The sequence below is a fragment of the Eurytemora carolleeae genome, unplaced genomic scaffold (assembly GCF_000591075.1).
Source record: "Eurytemora carolleeae unplaced genomic scaffold, Eaff_2.0 scaffold1020, whole genome shotgun sequence".
NCBI classification, from domain to species: Eukaryota; Metazoa; Arthropoda; class Copepoda; order Calanoida; family Temoridae; genus Eurytemora; species Eurytemora carolleeae.
Genome location: NW_019396927.1, coordinates 1 through 19,127, shown reverse-complemented (window position 1 = coordinate 19,127; position 19,127 = coordinate 1). Strand labels below are relative to the sequence as shown.

Below are 19,127 nucleotides of genomic sequence, written 5' to 3'. Positions count from 1 at the left end.
TTACCCACAAGAGATAAGACTGCAAAGACGACCTGATCCAGCTTTAAATTTGACGATGCCTTGAATAATATTAGTTTGACTTATTTAATGACTAGGCAAAAAAGAAACCTGTTTACAGTTGCAGGGAATCGTAATTATATAAGGAAACAGACCAAATAAATTCTGTACAATCGTCTTTGAAGTCTCATCCTTTGTGGGTAACCCTGTACTACCGCTTTACTGGGAATGTTATAGAATTACATAATTTATAAACTTTTAAACGCCTCTATTCACTGAAAGAAAACTCCCGGATAGTTTTAGCTTCTAAAGTAATTAATATTATATAGTTATACACTTAAACATCCTTTAAAAGACGGAATTAAACGGAATAGTACATACAAAATGTTGTGCCCCCCCCTTGGCAACATTAAAAACCCCAAGTTTTTGAAAATATATTGATACCTTTTTTGACTATGTAAACATTCAATCATATACATACTTACACTTCCTCTTAATACTGTGGTGTAAGTTTCAAGGGATGAAAAATAGAGATGGAAACGTTCTAAAAAAATATTTATATTTCCATAGGATATATACATAAAGCTTTATAAATTATGATATAAAATATGTGTCTACACTGAAGGCATTATTGATTAAAAAATTTGTTAATGAAATTTTTTTCGTTAAGGGCAAAAGTGAGATTTTAAAAGTATTTGTTTTATACGATGTAATTATACTTGAATGGAATACATGCGTAATTTCAAGTGACCCTCCATAGGGCATGTCAGATGTGCCATTGAAACCTTCATTTATCCATCGTTTCTGAAGCAAGAAACACGCGAGTCACTTTTGTAGAGAAACCACAAATAAAAATAATCAGTTTTCAAAATGGTAAACATGGATACTGTATGTTGATTTCTTTTCTTAATCTTATAGATTGGGTAAGTGCATGCAATGCAATATAGAATGTATGATTGACTGAGGAAGGGAAATGCAAACAGATGTAATATTAAGAGAGCCCCCCATGGATGCCCCCTCAGGGAGGGCACGGGTAGAGGGGGCCGGGGGGTCGTACGCCCATAAATACATAAAATTAATCATTAATGTGACGCATTTAACTATTTATAATACTATCATTTTGGTTCGCACTGTTATAAAGTTTTTAAACAAAAAGAAGTTTCGCGCCTTTTTAAAAATAATTTTTTCCTGAGTTTTTAAGAAAGCAGATAAAAAAATATAATTTTATTTGAAAAAAATATTTTAGAAATATACTAAATTTTTAGGAGAAAATCCGGGAACCAATCAAAACTTTATATGCACACATGCCATAATGTACAGCTAATTTAACTTTATATGATGATGATTACTTCATACTGTAAAGCACGTTCATAATACAATTCACCATGAAGTGAGTAAAACTGATAAAGTACACAATAGTTACATAATAACTATTTATGAAATACATGATGAAGTGAGTAATATTGATAAAGTACGCTTTAGTTTCATAAAATGATTAATAATGAAAATATTTGATTCAATAGATCTTGTGGGGGGGGGGGTGAGTGAATGTTACAATGCATTGAATAGGTTATTTTCTCCCAAAAAACGATATTTTGAGAAAAATCATTTTTTTATAATGATGAACAAATTCACAAAAATTCTGAATTTCAATAAAAAAGGATTTTATCCTCCATGTATTCAATTTACCTCAATTCCACAATTTAAACTGTATATTACATGAATTCCATGAATGGAAATATATAATTACATAGAATTAATTGCATTACATTTACATAATAATTAAAACAGGAAAAAAAGATAATAAATACTTGAATTTTCACTTTTTAACATTTTATTGTTTAGTTCACCTTGATATAACAGTATACTCAAGGATAACAAGGGAGGGGTGGCTGCTCTCATGGTTTTGGAATAGCTCAGGGTTTTGGAGTAAAATGTGAAAATTTATCCGACCTTTTATGAAAAGTCCTTTAAACAGGGAACTTTTAAAAAAATTGAAAATTGAAAATAGGGCTCTGCTACCGCTTTTTTTACTGTCTTTGTTTAAATATATCCATGGAATAAATCGCGAATTTGAGTCCAAGTAGCCTGTGGCGATCATATAGTTTTGACTAGCCAAACTGACGACATTTGTTTCAGCTTACACTGCAGTAAAGATTATTGTTAAATCATTGAGATATCCGAGGAAAACTATGTTTTTTCTTAGTTTTCCTCAGATATCTCAAAAATTTGATGATTTTTGGTTTAGTGCGCACAATATTGAAAGCTCTAAATTTTACAGAGAACAATTCATATTTCGTGGCTGTTGAGTAAAAACGCATGGTTGTATGGAACCAATCAATTAAAGATTTTTTAAGGCGAAAAATTGGAGTTTTTTTTAAACTTGGAAATGAGATAACTTATAAAGATATTAAGATGTTTATACCAGCTCTAATGAAACATTTATGTATCTATGTAGTTAAAAAAAAGATTTTTTACATTTATCAATTATCTTTAATGTGTAAGCTGAAACAAATGCTTTCAATTTGGCTTATCAAAATTATATGATCGCCATAGGCTACTTGGACTGAAATTTGCAATTTTTTTTCTGCAGGTCGGATAGATTTTCACATTTACTCCAAAACCCTGAGAGAAGCCACCCCTCCCTCGGCAAACAATTACTAATCAGGGACTAAATAAAAAGCTTGAAATATTTTTTTAACCCCCCGCCCACCTCCTCTTCTCTGTGAGTACTTTTGGTTACACTTTACAGGGATTGTAAGCGTAATTTCAAGTAACTCTCCATGCAAAGATGGCAATGCCCTCTTAAAAGCTTTGTCTGATCAAGTATGAATTAGGTATCGCATGTTGTCAATTCAAAAGCTGATTATTTTCAATTGTGTGTTGTCTACAGAATTGACCTAACTGCTGGACAGCCAATATGTTTAACACTTTTAAACCTATAAAAATACAATATTTTCCACATTATTATTCGGATAAAGGTTTCAAGAATACGTTTGCAGTCTCTTTAAGTTTAATAAAAATACAAATGTGGGAATTTTTTGTCTCTAATTCGAAGTCCGTAAAAGATTGTTATTCTTTAATATTTAAAACTGCAGTTATTACGAAAAATCCTTCTTTTTACAGGTGGTGAAATTGGGTTCCAAAGTCATGGACTTTTAACCAGGACCCATAATTTACCCTGCCCCCCTCCTTCCCCTTCTATAAATATACATATTGGTAAAAGTCAATTTTTTAAAAATTTTATTGAACTGCAGTGCAGAAATTCTGTAGGCCACTTGTTACTTAAACATATATTTACATTTACCAGGAATGTTATTTTATCGTATACTCTATTCTACTCACAGAGAGATACCTTACACTGGTGCACTGTTAAAACTTAAATTCAAACTTTGTTTTGTCAATATCAATTTTCAGACTTAACATAAAAGAAATATTCATTAAAATGGCATTGGGCCTTTAAAGTTTTAAAAATCAGTTGATGCTTTTTTTTAGCTTTTTTCAGATTGATGTCAGAGCCTTCATTCTAAACCAAAGTTCGTCTTTTAGAACATAAAAATTTCTGCTAAAATTTCGATCTGATGGTGCAAGCGAATAGCCTTTATAGTTTTAAAATTATTATATTTTTAATTAAAGTTTTGGTAAACAAACAAGAAAACAAGTTTTTTTTTACATTAATACAAGGTTTTTGTTGCACAAATAGATTAAAAATTTTAAACTGACAAAAACACCAGAGTCGGTTGAAAACTGAGGCTGCGATGTGATGAAAATGTATTAAAATGCATCCGATGATTTCCCAAACTTCAAGCGTGCAATAAATACAAACATGATACAAGGTTTTTCTATGTCTCATTTGAAATTCTTCATGATTATTTTGATGTTCTTAAACACTGAAATTCGTTCAGAATTAAGACACTATAATAACTACTTTTTTTAGATCCATATACAGATAGAAAGATGAACTAGATAAATTGAATGGATAAAAGGTACAGAGAGGATAAAATAAAGTGATTGTTCACCAAAAAATCTTTTTTTCTGATTTCTATATTTGCAACATAGACCTTTGAATTTGATATTTCCAACTATGAATTATAATTTCTAGTGCTGAAGCACAAATAGTCAAAGCTTGAAATATAAATGGTTTACACCATCAGGTTGCAAAGATAGAATACTGACACAAATTATGGGAACAGAAAAATAATGATACAAAAAACAACATGGAACCCCAGTTTTGTCTGGAAACTCAACTTTCTTTCTACTGTGAATTATTTAATCATAATTTGAGGCGAATCGATCAAGGGGCTCCTGAGTTATGATCGAACATAAAATCAAACAAACAAACAGACAAAATTTATACTTTATATGTATATAGATATATTATAGTTTTCCAGTCTGTGGCGTAGTGTATAAATCCAACTATTTAATATAATGCAATACAAACATATATCCTGCCCTTAATACCTCAGTTGGGAAATATATCTATGTTTGGATCAATCAAATGTTAATTGTTTTAAAGCGAGATTTAAAAAGATTAATTGAAGTGAAACACGCTAACAATTAGTGATATAAAAATAAAGTTATATTCATAATTTAGAAATGTAAAACAAAATGTTGGGGTTCTTCTGAAAGTGAAAAAAATTGTATCTAAATAAATCACATTAAAGAGAGTGACCCGCAATGTATGGTAGTTGCACTGAGAATGCAGTATTGTGAAGAATTTTTTTAGGATTCATTTGAGACATATAACGCTTTAATGATGTATAGTTACGGAGTTTGAGTTTGAGTGCAAAGTCGACGTTCAAAATCATCTATTTGGGTGGTAACGGTTTGAGAATCGATTTTTTTAAAACCATTAAATAACGACGACAAAAATTAGTAAAAAAAATCGACAGTAAACTTATTGGATATTTAGGAACATATTTCTCAATAGAAATTTGTCAATATATCAACGTTAAGATAAACTATTTCTTTTTCATCACTATAATGAATTTCTTATTCTAAATATTTCAACAAAAGTTCCGGGAAATCTACAGAAAATGTTTTGTGAACAGTGAGACATCGAAGAAACAAATAACTTTATAAGATTACTTATTTTCGAGAATAAGAGTAAATTTTATTTTCTCAACCTGTTCCTAAACAACTATTTGTTTTAATTTAGAAAATTTATTACATTTTTTGACGACTTTAATTATACATCAATAAACCGTTTTATATGTCTCAACTGAATCCTAAAAAATTTCTCTACAAAACTACATTCTCAGTTTAACTACCATACATTGCCGGTCACTCCCTTTAAGGGCCAACCTGAACTGAATGCATTCGGTTTCTTTTAGTTGAATTCGATCTAGTTTTGGTCGAGAATTTAACAATCTGTAAACTTACGAATATGTCTTTTGTGTTGTTTCAATTAAATGCAATAAAATCTAAAGTGTGTCCATTGGATACTCAGATTAAGTAATTTGGATTAAGAATATCTCATTGAAAAAGTTTTCAGCTCAGATGACAAAAATTGTACAAAATAGAACGCAAAACAATTATGTTTAGTGACAGATTGCTGGGATTAAGACCGAAGTGTTAAATCTACGTGGAGTAACAACAATACATTCTCTGTTCAACTACCATACATTGCCGGTCACTCCCTTTAATCTCCAGATTAATTAACCAATCGGGATTAAGAATATTTAAAAGTTCCCAGCTCAGGTCCATGTCAAAACCAGGGTGTGGTCCTGATTGGTTTAATTGAATATATAACCTGATGTTTACAGAAGTAAGACGAAGATGGTTAAACTGATTGCTGAGTTGCTGGTTCTAATCCAGTTAACACAACTCTCTGCTCTTATCACTCCTTGGAATAAACGTCCTCTAGGACAACTAGGGTAGGCAGGATACATAAGTGTAACGACGTCCTCTAGGACAACTAGGGTAGGAAGGATACATAAGTGTAGCGTCCTCTAGGACAACTAGGGTAGTAAGGATACATAAGTGTAACGACGTCCTCTAGGACGAACAGGTTAGGCAGGATACATAAGTGTAACGACGTCCTCTAGGACGAACAGGGTAGGAAGGATACATAAGTGTAGCGTCCTCTAGGACAACTAGGGTAGGAAGGATACATAAGTGTAACGACGTCCTGTAGGACGAACAGGGTAGGCAGGATACATAAGTGTAACGACGTCCTCTAGGACGAACAGGGTAGGAAGGATACATAAGTGTAACGTTCTCTAGGAAGACTAGAGTAGGAAGATGCACAGGGGTAACGTTCTCTAGGAAATCGAGAATAACTGGGTTAACGGAAGGGATTCACAGGTGTAACGTCCTTAAGGACAACTAGTTTAGAAAAGATACTCAGGCGTAACGTCCACCAGGAACGTCTAGTGAAGAGATTATTCACAGTTGCAACCTCATTTGGACAACAAGGGTAGGAAGGATATAAAGGTGTAACCTCATCTAGTACAACAAGGGTAGAAAGGATCCGTAACACAAGTCTAACGTCCTCTTTGATAACTAGGTTATGAAGGATACACAAGTGTAAAGTCCTCTAGAACGACTAGGATATGATATAGGAATAGTAGGATAGGGAGAATGCAGTGGGGTAACGTGCTCTAGGACGAATAGGGTAGGAAGGATACATAAGTGTAACATCCTCTAGGACGAATAGGGTAGGAAGTATACATATGTTTAACGTCCTCCAGGACGAAAAGGGTAGAAAGGATACATAAGTGTAACGTTCTCTAGGACGTCTAGGATATGGAGGATGCACAGGGGTAACGTGCTTTATGAAATCCAGGACAGGGAGGATAACAGGGCTAACGTCCTATAGAATATCAAGGGTATGGAGGACACAAAGGATAACGTCATCTATGACAAGAAGGTTCGGGAGTTTATAAAGGGGTAACGTTCTCTAGAATTGGGAGTAGAGATGATAAACTAGGGTAGGTAGTACACACACTACATACTACAAAGGAACAACGTTTTCTAAGACAACTAGGATAGGAAGGATAAACTTGGTTAACGTCCTTAAAAATCTATAAATGAATCTTGATTTTTAGAACTCCATCCGGAAGTGGAGGCGTCCCTTTAGTTCCAGGCATACAGAATAGATATCCACAACATTCCAGGTAGATGTCTACAACATTCCAGGTAGATATTCACAACATTCCCGATAGATATTCACAACACTCCAGGTAGATATCCACAACACTCCAGGTAGATATCCACAACATTCTAGGTAGATATCCACAACATTCCAGGTAGATATTCACAACATTCCAGGTAGATATTCACAACATTCCAGGTATATATATACAGAACATTCCAGGTAGATATTCACAACATTCCAGATACATATCAGCAACAATCCAGATTCACTTTATTTTTAATTAATATATTTTAACTTTTTAAAAAGGATAAAAGATGAATGAAATGCTAAAAGATAAAATTAAATAAGATTAGGTTTATGAAATTTAGTTCTGGGGACTGGAGGATGTTAAACCAGAATACAGATAAATTATCCAGAGCAGCAGAGTTATAATAATAATGGACATGTTTTGGTTTCAATGTGTAGAAATTTTTAGGTTTTAATCTGTAGAAATGTTTAGGTTTAATTCTGTAGAAATATTTCGGTTTAAATCTGTAAAAATGATTAGGTTTTAATCTGTAGAAATGATATGATTCAATCTTTAGAAATGTTTATGTTTCAATCTGTAGAAATGTCTATTTTTCAAACTGAAGAAATTTTTATTCTTCAATCTGTAGAAATGTTTAGGTTTCAATCTGTAGAAATGGTGAACGGTATCCCCTATGGTAGATCTGGGTACAGAGGATCAGCTATTCTTTTCTCAATAGAGGTATATCATTAAAACTCACAGTTTAATTTTTAATTTTTGAATAAAAAAATAAATATTGCTTCATTTCCTGTACAGGGTTACTCACAAAGAATGAGACTTTATGACAACTTAAAAATTTACAGATGCATATCAGGAACCGTATATTTACAGATGCATATCAGGAACCGTATATTTACAGATGCATATCAGGAACCGTATATTTACAGATGCATATAAGGAACCGTATATTTACAGATGCATATCAGGAACCGTATATTTACAGATGCATATCAGGAACCGTATTTTTACAGATGCATATACGGAACCGTATATGTAAGAAAAGTTGACCTGTATTTTAATGTAAAATGGTCGTTGTCATTGAAAAGGGAGATGAGGTCAAACATAAAAAAATACATTTTTTTGGATTTCTAAAAGTTTAATATTGTCCTGTCTAGGTTACTCCTGGAGTAAGGTTGAATATTGTCCTGTCTAGGTTACTCCGGGAATAAGTTTTAATATTGTCCTGTCTAGGTTACTCCAGGAGTAAGTTTTTATATTGTCCTGTCTTGGACACTCCCGGAGTAATATTTTGCTGTCTATTTTACTCCAGGAGCAATTTTTATATTGTCCTGTATAAAGGTTACTAAAGGAGTAAATTTTGATATTGTCCTGTCTAGGTTACTCCAGGAGTAAGTTTTAATATTGTCCTGTCTAGGTTACTCCCGAAGTAAGGTTGAATATTGTCCTGTCTAGGTTACTCCGGGAGTAAGTTTTAATATTGTCCTGTCTAGGTTACTCCCGGAGTAAGGTTTAATACTGTCCTGTCTATAGATTACTCCTGGAGTAAGTTTTGAAATTGTCCTGTCTATTGGATATTACAGGAGTAAGTTTTAATATTGTTCTGTCTAGATTACTCCAGAAGTAAGTTTGAATATTGTCCTGTCTAGTTTACTCCCGGAGTAAGTTTAAATATTTTCCTGTCTAGGTTACTCCTGGAGTAATATTGCCTTGTCTAGGTTACTCCGGGAGTAAGTTTAATATTGTCCTATCTAGGTTACTCCTAAAGCAAGTTATAATATTTTTCTGTCTAGGTTATTCCAAGAGTAAGTTATAATATTGTTCTGTCTAGGTTATTCCAAGAGTAAGTTATAATATTGTTCTGTCTAGGTTACTCCTGGAGTAATATTGTTCTGTCTAGGTTACTCCTGGAGTAATATTGTTCTGTCTAGGTTACTCCTGGAGTATTGCACATGGTGGAAACCAAGAACAAATAATAATTGATAATCCTAGAGTTGGAAGGTTAAATCTATTTTTATTGCTACACATAAAATGAAATGCAAAAATGCTCGTGAAATAATTCCAACCGGTTAGAGTTGAAAACTTATTAATTAATTGAATAAACTCTCCCCCCAGAGAATTTTAAATGGATCTTCATAAAACGAAAATAGATAGACAACGGTATCCTTTAAACTTTTATCTTATTAACACTAAGGAAAAAATCATTGTTTTTTAATTAAAATTTGTCAAATTCTCACATTTTTCTTGCTGTCTAATTCTGTTACTAATAAATCCACAAGTTAATCTAATAGACTAAAGTTTTAAGGGTACCATCGAGAATCGGAAATGCCAGACTATAAAAGGGAGGTTACTTGAAGATATGTCTGATCAGTCCCTTTAATCACTCTCATCTTGCCCTTGAAATCTTGAAAAGTTTAAAACGCTTAAAATCGAAAATGTTCAATTTCAGAACAATATCTTTATAACTTTATAAATCCTCCAATGCAAAAGGCGTAAAGATATTGTTTAGCGAATAAAGATGTTTTACTTTCTAAATTGGGCACAACTAAAACCCCAATTTTTATCGCTTAAACCAAATAGATCCAAATTTCTATAAAAATTGCATCAAATTTCAAGAGGCATGAGCAGACTTTGGAGTGCCCCAACGTGTTGACCTTTTGATTTTAACTGAATATCTCAAATGTTTTTTTTGTAGCTCTAGACATGTACATTTGAAACTATCAAGAATAAGTTTTTTATGAAGCAATTATTAATTTCCAACTATTTTTACGTGGGAGCCCGGAGCTTGCAACCTTTGGATCTTGTGAAAAATGTCTTTTTAGAGTCGAAATGATCGAAACTATCTTTATGGACTAATGCGTTTTCCACAAAATCCACACAACTTGTAATTTTCTTGAACTTAATCAAACTTTAAGAAAAACGACTGTTCTCTCAGTTAATAGATTTTCTTCCAATAAGTTCTATAAATCGTAAGATTTTCTTGAGAACAGGTGATTGATACCAATGTCAGAATATTATATGTACAAACATTTAGACTCTCTTTGCTTAGACAACTTTGATCGAAAAGATATGCCATCCATTACCTATACATTTGGGGAATTTTTAATGTTTTCAGAAATGCAATTGGGAAACAATCCCTTTAACACAAAATCGATATGATTATATGCATGGTTACCAACAAAGAAAGTTTAAGCTCCAGTTATGAACTTGATTGATATCAAATAATTCAAATAATGTATTTATAAAATCACTTAAATCTCGACCTTACTTGGTAACCCTGTACAGTGTACAAGGTTACCAACATAGAATAAGACTTCAGAGACGACTGTGTGGAATTTATTCAGCCTTCGTTTTTACGTTAATGATTCCTAAAAGCTGTAAACATTCAAACAATTGAAAATACAGACACAAAACTATATTTTAGACAAAAATCAAATGCAACCTGTTTGGTCTTTAAATTTTACGAGCTTTGGGTCGTCTTTACAGTCTCATCCTTTGTGGGACACCTTGTATATCAAGAATGAATGAATGAATTATGAATATATATTTCCAGGTATTACATTGTCCTGTTTGGATACGAGAACTATGACAATGTTGGGTTTGAAGCTGAATTTAGATAACATGGATAATTTGATATTTAATATTTTAATACTAAATATATACATTATTATTTTATGCTTCTAAATGCATGATATTTTAATCCTGTTACATCAAGGCGGGGCTTTAATGTGATATGAACGTGTTTTAGTATATTGGCTGGAATTCTATAATACACGTTTCCGGTAATTACGAAGGTCATTTTAAAATGCAAAAATATTGAATAATAAACACAATCTTTTGTCATTTAACTTAAAAAATTGGATTCTTTTTGTTTAGAGGAGCGTGCAACTGCAAAGTTTTTAAAGATTTCTTGTTGTCTTTTTGTTCAGCTGTACGATTACTAAGAATCTGCCTAATTGTCTATCTGCAATACTTATTATATGATTCACCTATACTTGTAACTTAACGGAAAAGGTTAAAATTAATGAATCAAGAATTAAAATCTGGGTTTTCATATTATTATCAATATATTTTTGTTGATCTGAAAACTCAAAAAGGGAAAAAATTATTGAATTAATACAAGATAAAAAACTGAATTTTAGCTTCAAATAAAAGGTTTATTTAAAAATTTCGACTATTTTAAACTCTAGGATTATTGATGATGTTATTTATCATCAAAGGTTTAAGATGTGTAAATCATAAACAATGAAAATGAACATTGAACATACTACGGAGAATTATTACTTCAAATATCCAAAACTTATTTTTACTGCATGGAATAATGTCATCAAAAAAGAAAAAATGCCTGTAAAAGCTCAAAATAAAGCAGAAAATCTTCAATCTTTTGTGTGCCCAAAATATTCTATAACGAATTCTAGAAAACTACTCCTTTAAGCTAGAGAATTTTATTAATGAACTCAATCTTTCTTGACAGAACAAAAATTACTTTTAATCCCTTGTTAATCTTTTCTTCGTTTTCTTCTTTTAAATTTTTCCTTTTTCTTCTTTTTTTTTGGCTTAGTTAATGTGTAGCTTCCTTTCCATGAGTAGGGGAGTGGGGTCACGATCGACTATCTCATAGATAATAATAAATATTAGTTTTGTCAGAAACTGAAGAATTTGATGAGAGGCTTTGCAGTGCTTCGCAGCACTGTCGGTTGCACCACGTGAAGGCTCTCTCTTGGCAACCAAACCAAACTAAACTAATAAACAAACATAAACAAGAAAAATGGAGAGAAGAAGTAGGAAACCAGACCCTTCCAAACTTTTCAACCTACTTAAACGCCTCAATTGACAACCACAAAGCAAACAGAACCAAGGAATCAGATTCAAAGGAAAGTACCTGTCCACTGCATCAAATATTGCAAATAACTTCAACAAACAATACACATCTGTCTCCAGGCACACCAGCTCCAAACTCACTAGAACCATCTTCAAAGAATCACAAAGGAACACTACATCAGGAGCTACAATAATCACCGCATCTGACACAAGTGAAGCAATAAAAAAAACCAAATCCTCCAAAGCAATAGGACCTTACGGAATATCCAACCTTCATCTTAAACACCTTGGACCACTAGGACTTGAATATCTAACTAACATTTTCAACCTCTCACTTCAGCACAGTAAAATCCCTCAAATATGGAAAAACTCTATCGTCATCCCTCTCCTTAAACCAGGAAAAGATCCTGCTGAGTCCAAATCCTATAGACCTGTTTCACTTCTATGCCCTGCAGCCAAAACCTTAGAAAGACTAATCCTACCTGAACTCACAGAACACCTTCCTATCCCTAATTTCCTTGGACTGGAAGAACTCGAGGATGCTGACCCAGGATGAAGCTACAACAACAACATAATAATAAATGTAGAAAATTTCAGGAATAAAGTTATCGGTACATCTCCGAAATATAAAGGCCAGCTCCGAAGTATGTTTACATGTGAAAATAGAATACAACGGTAGCCATTTCTGTAGAAATACAATGGTTAATATTTCTGTAGAAATACAATGGTTAATATTTCTGTAGAAATACAATGGTTAATATTTCTGTAGAAATACAATGGTTAATATTTCTGTAGAAATACAATGGTTAATATTTCTGTAGAAATACAATGGTTAATATTTCTGTAGAAATGCAGGGTTGTATATTTTACTAGGTTACTGGAATATTTTTCGCTGGGAGAACATAATAACCACGTTTACAGAGAAGAACAATGAACTATACATTATACATTGGTGCAATGTGCATATTTTAGTAGTATGGGGAAATATTTCTGTAGCAGTAGAAGTATGTATATTTCTGTAGCAGTAGAAGTATATATATTTCTGTAGCAATAGAAGTATATGTATTTCTGTAGCAGTAGAAGTATATATATTTCTGTAGCAGTAGAAGTATGTCTATTTCTGTAGCAGTAGAAGTATATATATTTCTGTAGCAGTAGAAGTATGTATATTCCTGTATAGTAGAACTACATATATTTCTATAGCAGTAGAAGAATATATATTTCTGTAGCAGTAGAAATATGTATATTTCTGTAGCAGTAGAAGTATGTCTATTTCTGTACCAGTAGAAGTATGTATATTTCTGTAGCAGTAGAAGTATATATATTTCTGTAGCAGTAGAAGAATATATATTTCTGTAGCAATAGAAGAATTTATATTTCTGTACCAGTAGAAGTATGTCTATTTCTGTAGCAGTAAAAGAATATATATTTCTGTAGCAGTAGAAGTATTTATATTTCTGTAACAGTAGAAGTATATGTATTTCTGTAGCAATTATATTATGTATATTTCTGTAGCAGTACAGGAGTTTATAATTCTGTAGCATTAGAAGTACGTATATTTCTGTAGCAGAAGTATATATATTTTTGTAGCAGTAAAAGTGTGTATATTTCTGTAGCTGTAGCAGTATCTATATATTTTTGAAGCAGTAGAAGTATATATATTTTTGTAGCAGTAGATGTATATATATATTTTTGTAGCAGTAGAAGTATATATATATATATATACACAAGTACAGAAGTTTATAATTCGGTAGCAGTGCAGAAGTTTGTAATTCAGGTGATTATGTTTCTGGTTTAAATTCTATCAATAGTATAATTCGAAAAATGTATTGGCGCAGAATTTCTTATGGAAAGTATTTGTAGATCATGTCTTCCGAAATCTTCACTGGAGTATTCTGCAAGAGTTCAAAACTTAAGTGTTACACAATTTTCGGTAATATGGAAGTATATGAATACAGAGATACACTACTTGGGGATGCCGACTAGAGAGGGAGGGGGGGGGGTTGACTCCGAGGGATCAGCTGATTTGGAGAGGGGGCGGGGGATGACTCCGAGTATACACTATACGGAGTTAGTCAAACGTCAAACTCGAGAAAACAACTAATATGGACATGAAGATGATTATGGAAATGGGGGACCAGGAAATAGTTCAGTGGTTGCGGAATGAAGGATTATTAAAACGAAATTTACAGTGCATAGCTTGTGGAAGTTTCCTGACACTTACAGCTATCAACGGCAGAGACAAGATGGGTTGGAGGTGTCTTAATAATGGTTGTGACAAGAGGAACCATAATGTTAGTGTGAGAATCCAGTCTTTCTTCTCTGGTTTTAAACTTACTTTGAAGGATCAAGTACTGCTTGTACTGTTTTGGAGTGAAACCATTAGTAACCAAAAGGCCTCTATGCTCCTCAAAATAAGCCAGAAAACTGTAACCAAATTCTTCCAAAAGTTTAGAAATCTGACCAGCCAGCACTTTCAAATGCATCCTATCCAACTTCCAAGATAGCCAAATTGCGCAAAAAGAGCGCAAATTAAACGTCACTTTTCGCATTTTTACGTAAATTTTTCGTCGAGATTTTGGTTCTTTTTACGTCATGAAAGACGTAAAATCGCACACTAAGCTACGCAAATTTATTGGTTTTAGTATACGTAAGATTTACGTAATAATACTATACAAATTTACGTCGAAAATGGGCATTATTATTTTCTCAATAAACATGTCGGCTCTCTTTCACCAAAAATTATGCTAAATCTAAGCAAATTTGATGCATGCAGATATGCCATCAATCCCTGCAGTTGGATGGATGGATGCAGTATAAGTATCTCTCTCTAAACTAACTCCATTCATCAGGGAATACAATTTAACATAGAGATTACTGATTCTAGTATTATAATTAGTATGGAGTTATAAAAGATATATCAATTTTTCTGATAGAAAATTCAGTGCATTTTCCTAATAAAAATGTTTTTTTTTTTTAAATTAAAATAATTTAAAACCTAAATCTTGACTTCTAAATGATATACTTTTAGTAAAAAATTTAATCTGTACCTTTTTCTTTTTTTAAATTTTACGTAAAACAAACAGAGACACCTAGCGGTAAAATTTGGTACTAAAAACCAGTGTTCTATGTAGCACTTTAAATTCTCTGCCCAATTATCCCCCCCCCTTCCCACTCTTATCTACAAATCACACGGCTTTCTATTTAATATAACATTATATATTGCTGCACTCTGCACTGCAGTGCACACACACCTAGGCCACTCAATTCTTCAATATGTAAAACACTCAAAACATATGCGTAAAAAGAGCGCAATTTTTACGCAATTTTAATGCTAACAAAGACCATTTAAATTCTTTTAAAAAGTTTATTTTCTCAATTTATTTTGGAAAATGCGATATGTGCCGTATCGGAAATCTTAAATATTTCACAAATAATTTAGATTTAGAGTTTTAGGCAATTACGCAAATTGAGCGTATTTTTACGCAATTTGTATACCTGAAATAAAACGATACACATCTCCACAAATTCATGATATTTTTACTTAAAGCTGGGTTATAAAATATTTACTTTAGAAAAATTAGATATTTACACTACTTTGAAATCTAGACTTACGCAAATTTGCGTTTTAATTGCGTAATTGGAGCCAAAATATTATGCGTTTACAATGCTTACACAATTTGGATAGCTGGGTTGGAGGTCCTGGAATCATAGTTCAGATAGATGAGTCTGTGTTTAGCACAAAGGCTAAATATCACAGAGGAGCAGCTCTTCATCAGAAACCTTTGTGGGTGTTTGGAGCTGTAGATGAGGATGGGATGGGTTATATGGAAATAGTCGAGGATAGAACTAGAGTGACCCTGGAGGCTGTCATCATTAATCGGATTAGAGCAGGATCAGTTATTCATAGTGATTGTTGGGCATCCTATAATCATATTTCCACAATTGCTAACAAAAACTTTACCCATATGGAACTGTGAATCAAAGCAACAAAGATTTCCCTTTTAAGGACCCAATAACAGGGGTACATACAAATCGGATCGAGGGCTACTGGTCAAAACACAAAAGACCTCTTAAGGCAATGTGCGGAGTTCCAAGAAATCTTCTACAATCCTACATTGATGAAATCCTCTTCAAAGAAAGAATTCCATCTGGAGTTAACAAGTTCCAGGCAGTCTGTGATTTAATCAAAGATACACATGTAAAATACAGGATTAATACATTTGTTTAACATTAACATTTTTGATTTATATTTAAAGTATATAGAGAGAAGGTGAGAGAAACAGAAAAATAGATAGACAGAGAGGTAGAGAGTTAACCCAATTGTAAATATGTCAACATTATAGATATATTGAAAGATCGTGCATATGTGTATTCTGTAACCTCTATCAGCTGATCTCCCCCCTCCTGTAGTCAGAAGCTCTAACCCTGCTGCAAATTCTGTATTCATATACTTCCATATTACCCAATTTTCTTCCAATAATTATATTCTTCTCTCAAACCTAAAATCTTCTTCGTAATCTGAAAGATTGTTTAATAATAAGGGTTGTGTATATCATTTATTGGTTCAAAAATGCAAAATACCCCGTTAACCAGGTAAAAAATAAATTCAACAATGACACAAGAATAATGATCAAAAATCGGTCCGTCCTGGCCTCTTCTATCTTTCTATCTCACTTGAACCAGTTATATCCTGATTTTCATCCTCCAAACCTTGCGGACTCTCAGCCTCCGGGGAACTCTTCGGAGGACTCTCCAGGTTAGCTGGACTACTTCCTGGAGGGGAGGAGGTGGACGGGTTCTCATGAGACGGGATATTAGTATCAGGGGGTGAAGATTCTCCAGGAATATGATGAGAAGGTCCGGCCTCGGAATCCACCTCAACCTCAGCCTCTGCTGAATGTTTAGCAAGTAGATCAGGAACTACTGGAGTATTCCGTCCTGAAGGATTTCCACCAGACCAGGAATACCTACAATACAAGATTGAAAAAAACTGTTTATTTTGTTAAACTTTTGTTTGAGCTAAAGGTCAAAGCTTTCAATTTTCACAGCTTCTGCCTAAGCCAGACACAACGGGCACAACAATATTTTAGAAAGTTATAGTTTTTTGCCATGCTGCTCAAAATTTCAGTGTGTAAGAAGATTCCATTTAGGAATCCTTGTAACAAGAAATTTGAGCTCTTTCATCTTTTAAAAATAAACGGAAGAATAAAAAGGAATTATTTACAACTATGGAGACATTCGTAAAACCATAAATAATCGAATATGGAAAAAAGAGAAAATATTTCGGATATTTTTAGTGAGAGAATTGTCGTTAAAAATTCCGTGTTTATTTCATGGCCAATCAAAGATGCAAATCCGCAAAGAAACGGAACGTAAAGCACTGTCTGCATTTGCTAGTATTCCAGTATTCAGTACAGTGTACACTGTTCTGTACATACCTAGGTCTAGGTGAGGAGGGAAGAGGGGATACAGCAGAACCAGGATGTGGAGTTGTATTCCCAGACACCTAATAATATATTTACTATTAAATATATTTTTGTATATTATTCAGAATTCAAAAAGACAGTTTTTACATTTAGTTTGATAGTTTTATCCAAAAATTCATTATTTTTTTTTGGCTAAAAATCATATATTTTCTCCAATTAAGCGAAAAAAACTTTAAAAAATTTACAAACATAAATAACATCTGGGAAAATAAAATGATTTTCAAAAAGGATGATTTTTCGAGAAAGTATACACCCCTGTGAGAACCTGGTCAAGGAACAATTAAAGCCAGGCTGTTTAAAATTAGAAAATGTACTAAGGTAGAACTATTGGACCAGAACCTGCGAGGAATAGCAAAATATCGACCAAAAATACAGATTACAACAAAAAATTGTTCCCAAAACTTTACTCCTCAGTTTACAGATCTTACTGAAATTTTAAAATGTTTTAAAAAATGGTCATTTCAATACAGTTTGCAGAGGTGTTGATAACCGGGGAAATTAGCAATTTTTGTAACTACAATACCGTTTTTAATAAATAGTTTGAAAAAAGTAAATAAAAAAGTATTATCTTAAAATCTTACTTCAGGTCCTTGTATAGAAGGGGAATACACCGGTGTACGGGGGGAGTCCATTGCTGTGGGGGTTGCATTCCCGGGGGAATATATAGGACCAGGGGAGTACTGGGGTCCAGGGGAGTACTGAGGACCGGGGGAGTAGGAGGGAGTGTGAGGGGAGTAGAAGGGAGTGTGTGGTGAGTGGTTCTGAGGACTACTCATGGGTACTCCAGCACTACTGGGGGAGTAGGCAGGACTATAAGGGGCACTTGGGGAGTACCCAGGTCCTGAGGGGGAGTATCCTGGACCTACTGTATCCGGGGAGTACTGTGAGGGGGAGTAGGTAGCAGCTGGAGTAGCATTACCCGGTGAGTAGAGAGGAGAGGAGGGTCCAGGGGAGTTTGTAGGGCCTAGTTTAACAAATATATATAAAATAGTCTCCGGCGTTGCCCAATCCTCGTTGAATTTGGAAAACACTTCAGTAAATAAAGTTTAAGAAAAAATTATTTTATAAAAATTAACAACTTTTTACCCTATTTTTCCCCATTAGTACCCATTAAAAACAAAAATCAGCCATTTGGCCTGCTATAGCAGATATATATATATATATATATATATATATAAACATATATCAAATAGCTTTATTTTATAGATTCACAAGAATATTATATTTTTAACAGCAACTGAGTCCCAGTTCTTCTGAAGGTAAACAATTCTAGAAGAGTAAGGAGGGAATATGTTAGGGAAAAAACATTTAGGAAAAGTACAATGTAAGATGTTATGAGACATTATGAGATACAAAAAAAAATTGTTATTTTGAAAATTCATCGAAATACTAAAATGACCACTGGAACCAAAATATAAGGATCTGAAGAAATATTTAGTATTGGCTGATGATTGTAGTCTATTCCGTTTTATTTCGACTTATTTCATTTTTGATGTAAATTTGTTAAATAAAGAATTAAGTAAGGTCCATTAACAAAATAACATTACTTTGATTTAATAAATTAGTGTGAACTTGTTGAATATATATATTTAGTGTTCCTGTGTATACGGGAGTGCTCCCATGGTTCTGGTTGCCAGGGGTGTAGGAAGGAGTGTATTGAGGGGTGTAGCTGGGCTCATCAGATCCAGATAGGGGG

At 33.1% G+C, this 19,127-nt stretch overlaps 2 protein-coding genes and 1 long non-coding RNA gene across 3 annotated transcripts; 2 read left to right on the top strand and 1 right to left on the bottom strand.

Moving 5' to 3' along the window:
• Positions 1-5,741: 5,741 nt before the first annotated feature.
• LOC111710203 (uncharacterized) lies at positions 5,742-8,332 on the top strand. Its single transcript, XM_023484264.1, has 5 exons — positions 5,742-5,873; positions 7,047-7,115; positions 7,450-7,521; positions 7,763-7,844; positions 8,279-8,332. The coding sequence occupies exons 1-5, from the start codon at positions 5,776-5,778 to the stop codon at positions 8,330-8,332; spliced, it is 375 nt and encodes a 124-aa protein (XP_023340032.1). The 5' UTR covers positions 5,742-5,775.
• A 730-nt stretch (positions 8,333-9,062) lies between these two features.
• On the top strand, positions 9,063-10,806 carry LOC111710202 (uncharacterized). The gene is made up of 2 exons (XR_002767014.1): positions 9,063-9,122; positions 10,675-10,806. It is a non-coding gene; the product is annotated as an uncharacterized LOC111710202 (long non-coding RNA).
• Positions 10,807-16,482: 5,676 nt separating this feature from the next.
• LOC111710200 (DNA-directed RNA polymerase II subunit RPB1) lies at positions 16,483-19,121 on the bottom strand. The gene is made up of 4 exons (XM_023484263.1): positions 19,030-19,121; positions 18,013-18,395; positions 17,384-17,451; positions 16,483-16,912 (listed from the first exon to the last, which is right to left on the bottom strand). Exons 2-4 carry the CDS (start codon positions 18,205-18,207, stop codon positions 16,603-16,605), a joined length of 573 nt encoding a protein of 190 aa, XP_023340031.1. The 5' UTR covers positions 18,208-18,395; positions 19,030-19,121; the 3' UTR covers positions 16,483-16,602.
• Between the last annotated feature and the right edge of the window lie 6 nt (positions 19,122-19,127).

Coding starts and splice junctions, on each gene's coding strand:
- LOC111710203 (XM_023484264.1), top strand. CDS start 5,776: ATGGTTAAACTGATTGCTGAGTTGCTGGTTCTAATCCAGTTAACACAA. Junction 5,874..7,046: donor CGTCCTCTAGGACAACTAGG/GTAGGCAGGATA, acceptor CTTGATTTTTAG/AACTCCATCCGGAAGTGGAG. Junction 7,845..8,278: donor CTATTCTTTTCTCAATAGAG/GTATATCATTAA, acceptor TGTCCTGTCTAG/GTTACTCCTGGAGTAAGGTT.
- LOC111710200 (XM_023484263.1), bottom strand. CDS start 18,207: ATGAGTAGTCCTCAGAACCACTCACCACACACTCCCTTCTACTCCCCT. Junction 17,452..18,012: donor CTTCTATACAAGGACCTGAA/GTAAGATTTTAA, acceptor ATATATTATTAG/GTGTCTGGGAATACAACTCC. Junction 16,913..17,383: donor CCCTCCTCACCTAGACCTAG/GTATGTACAGAA, acceptor CTTGTATTGTAG/GTATTCCTGGTCTGGTGGAA.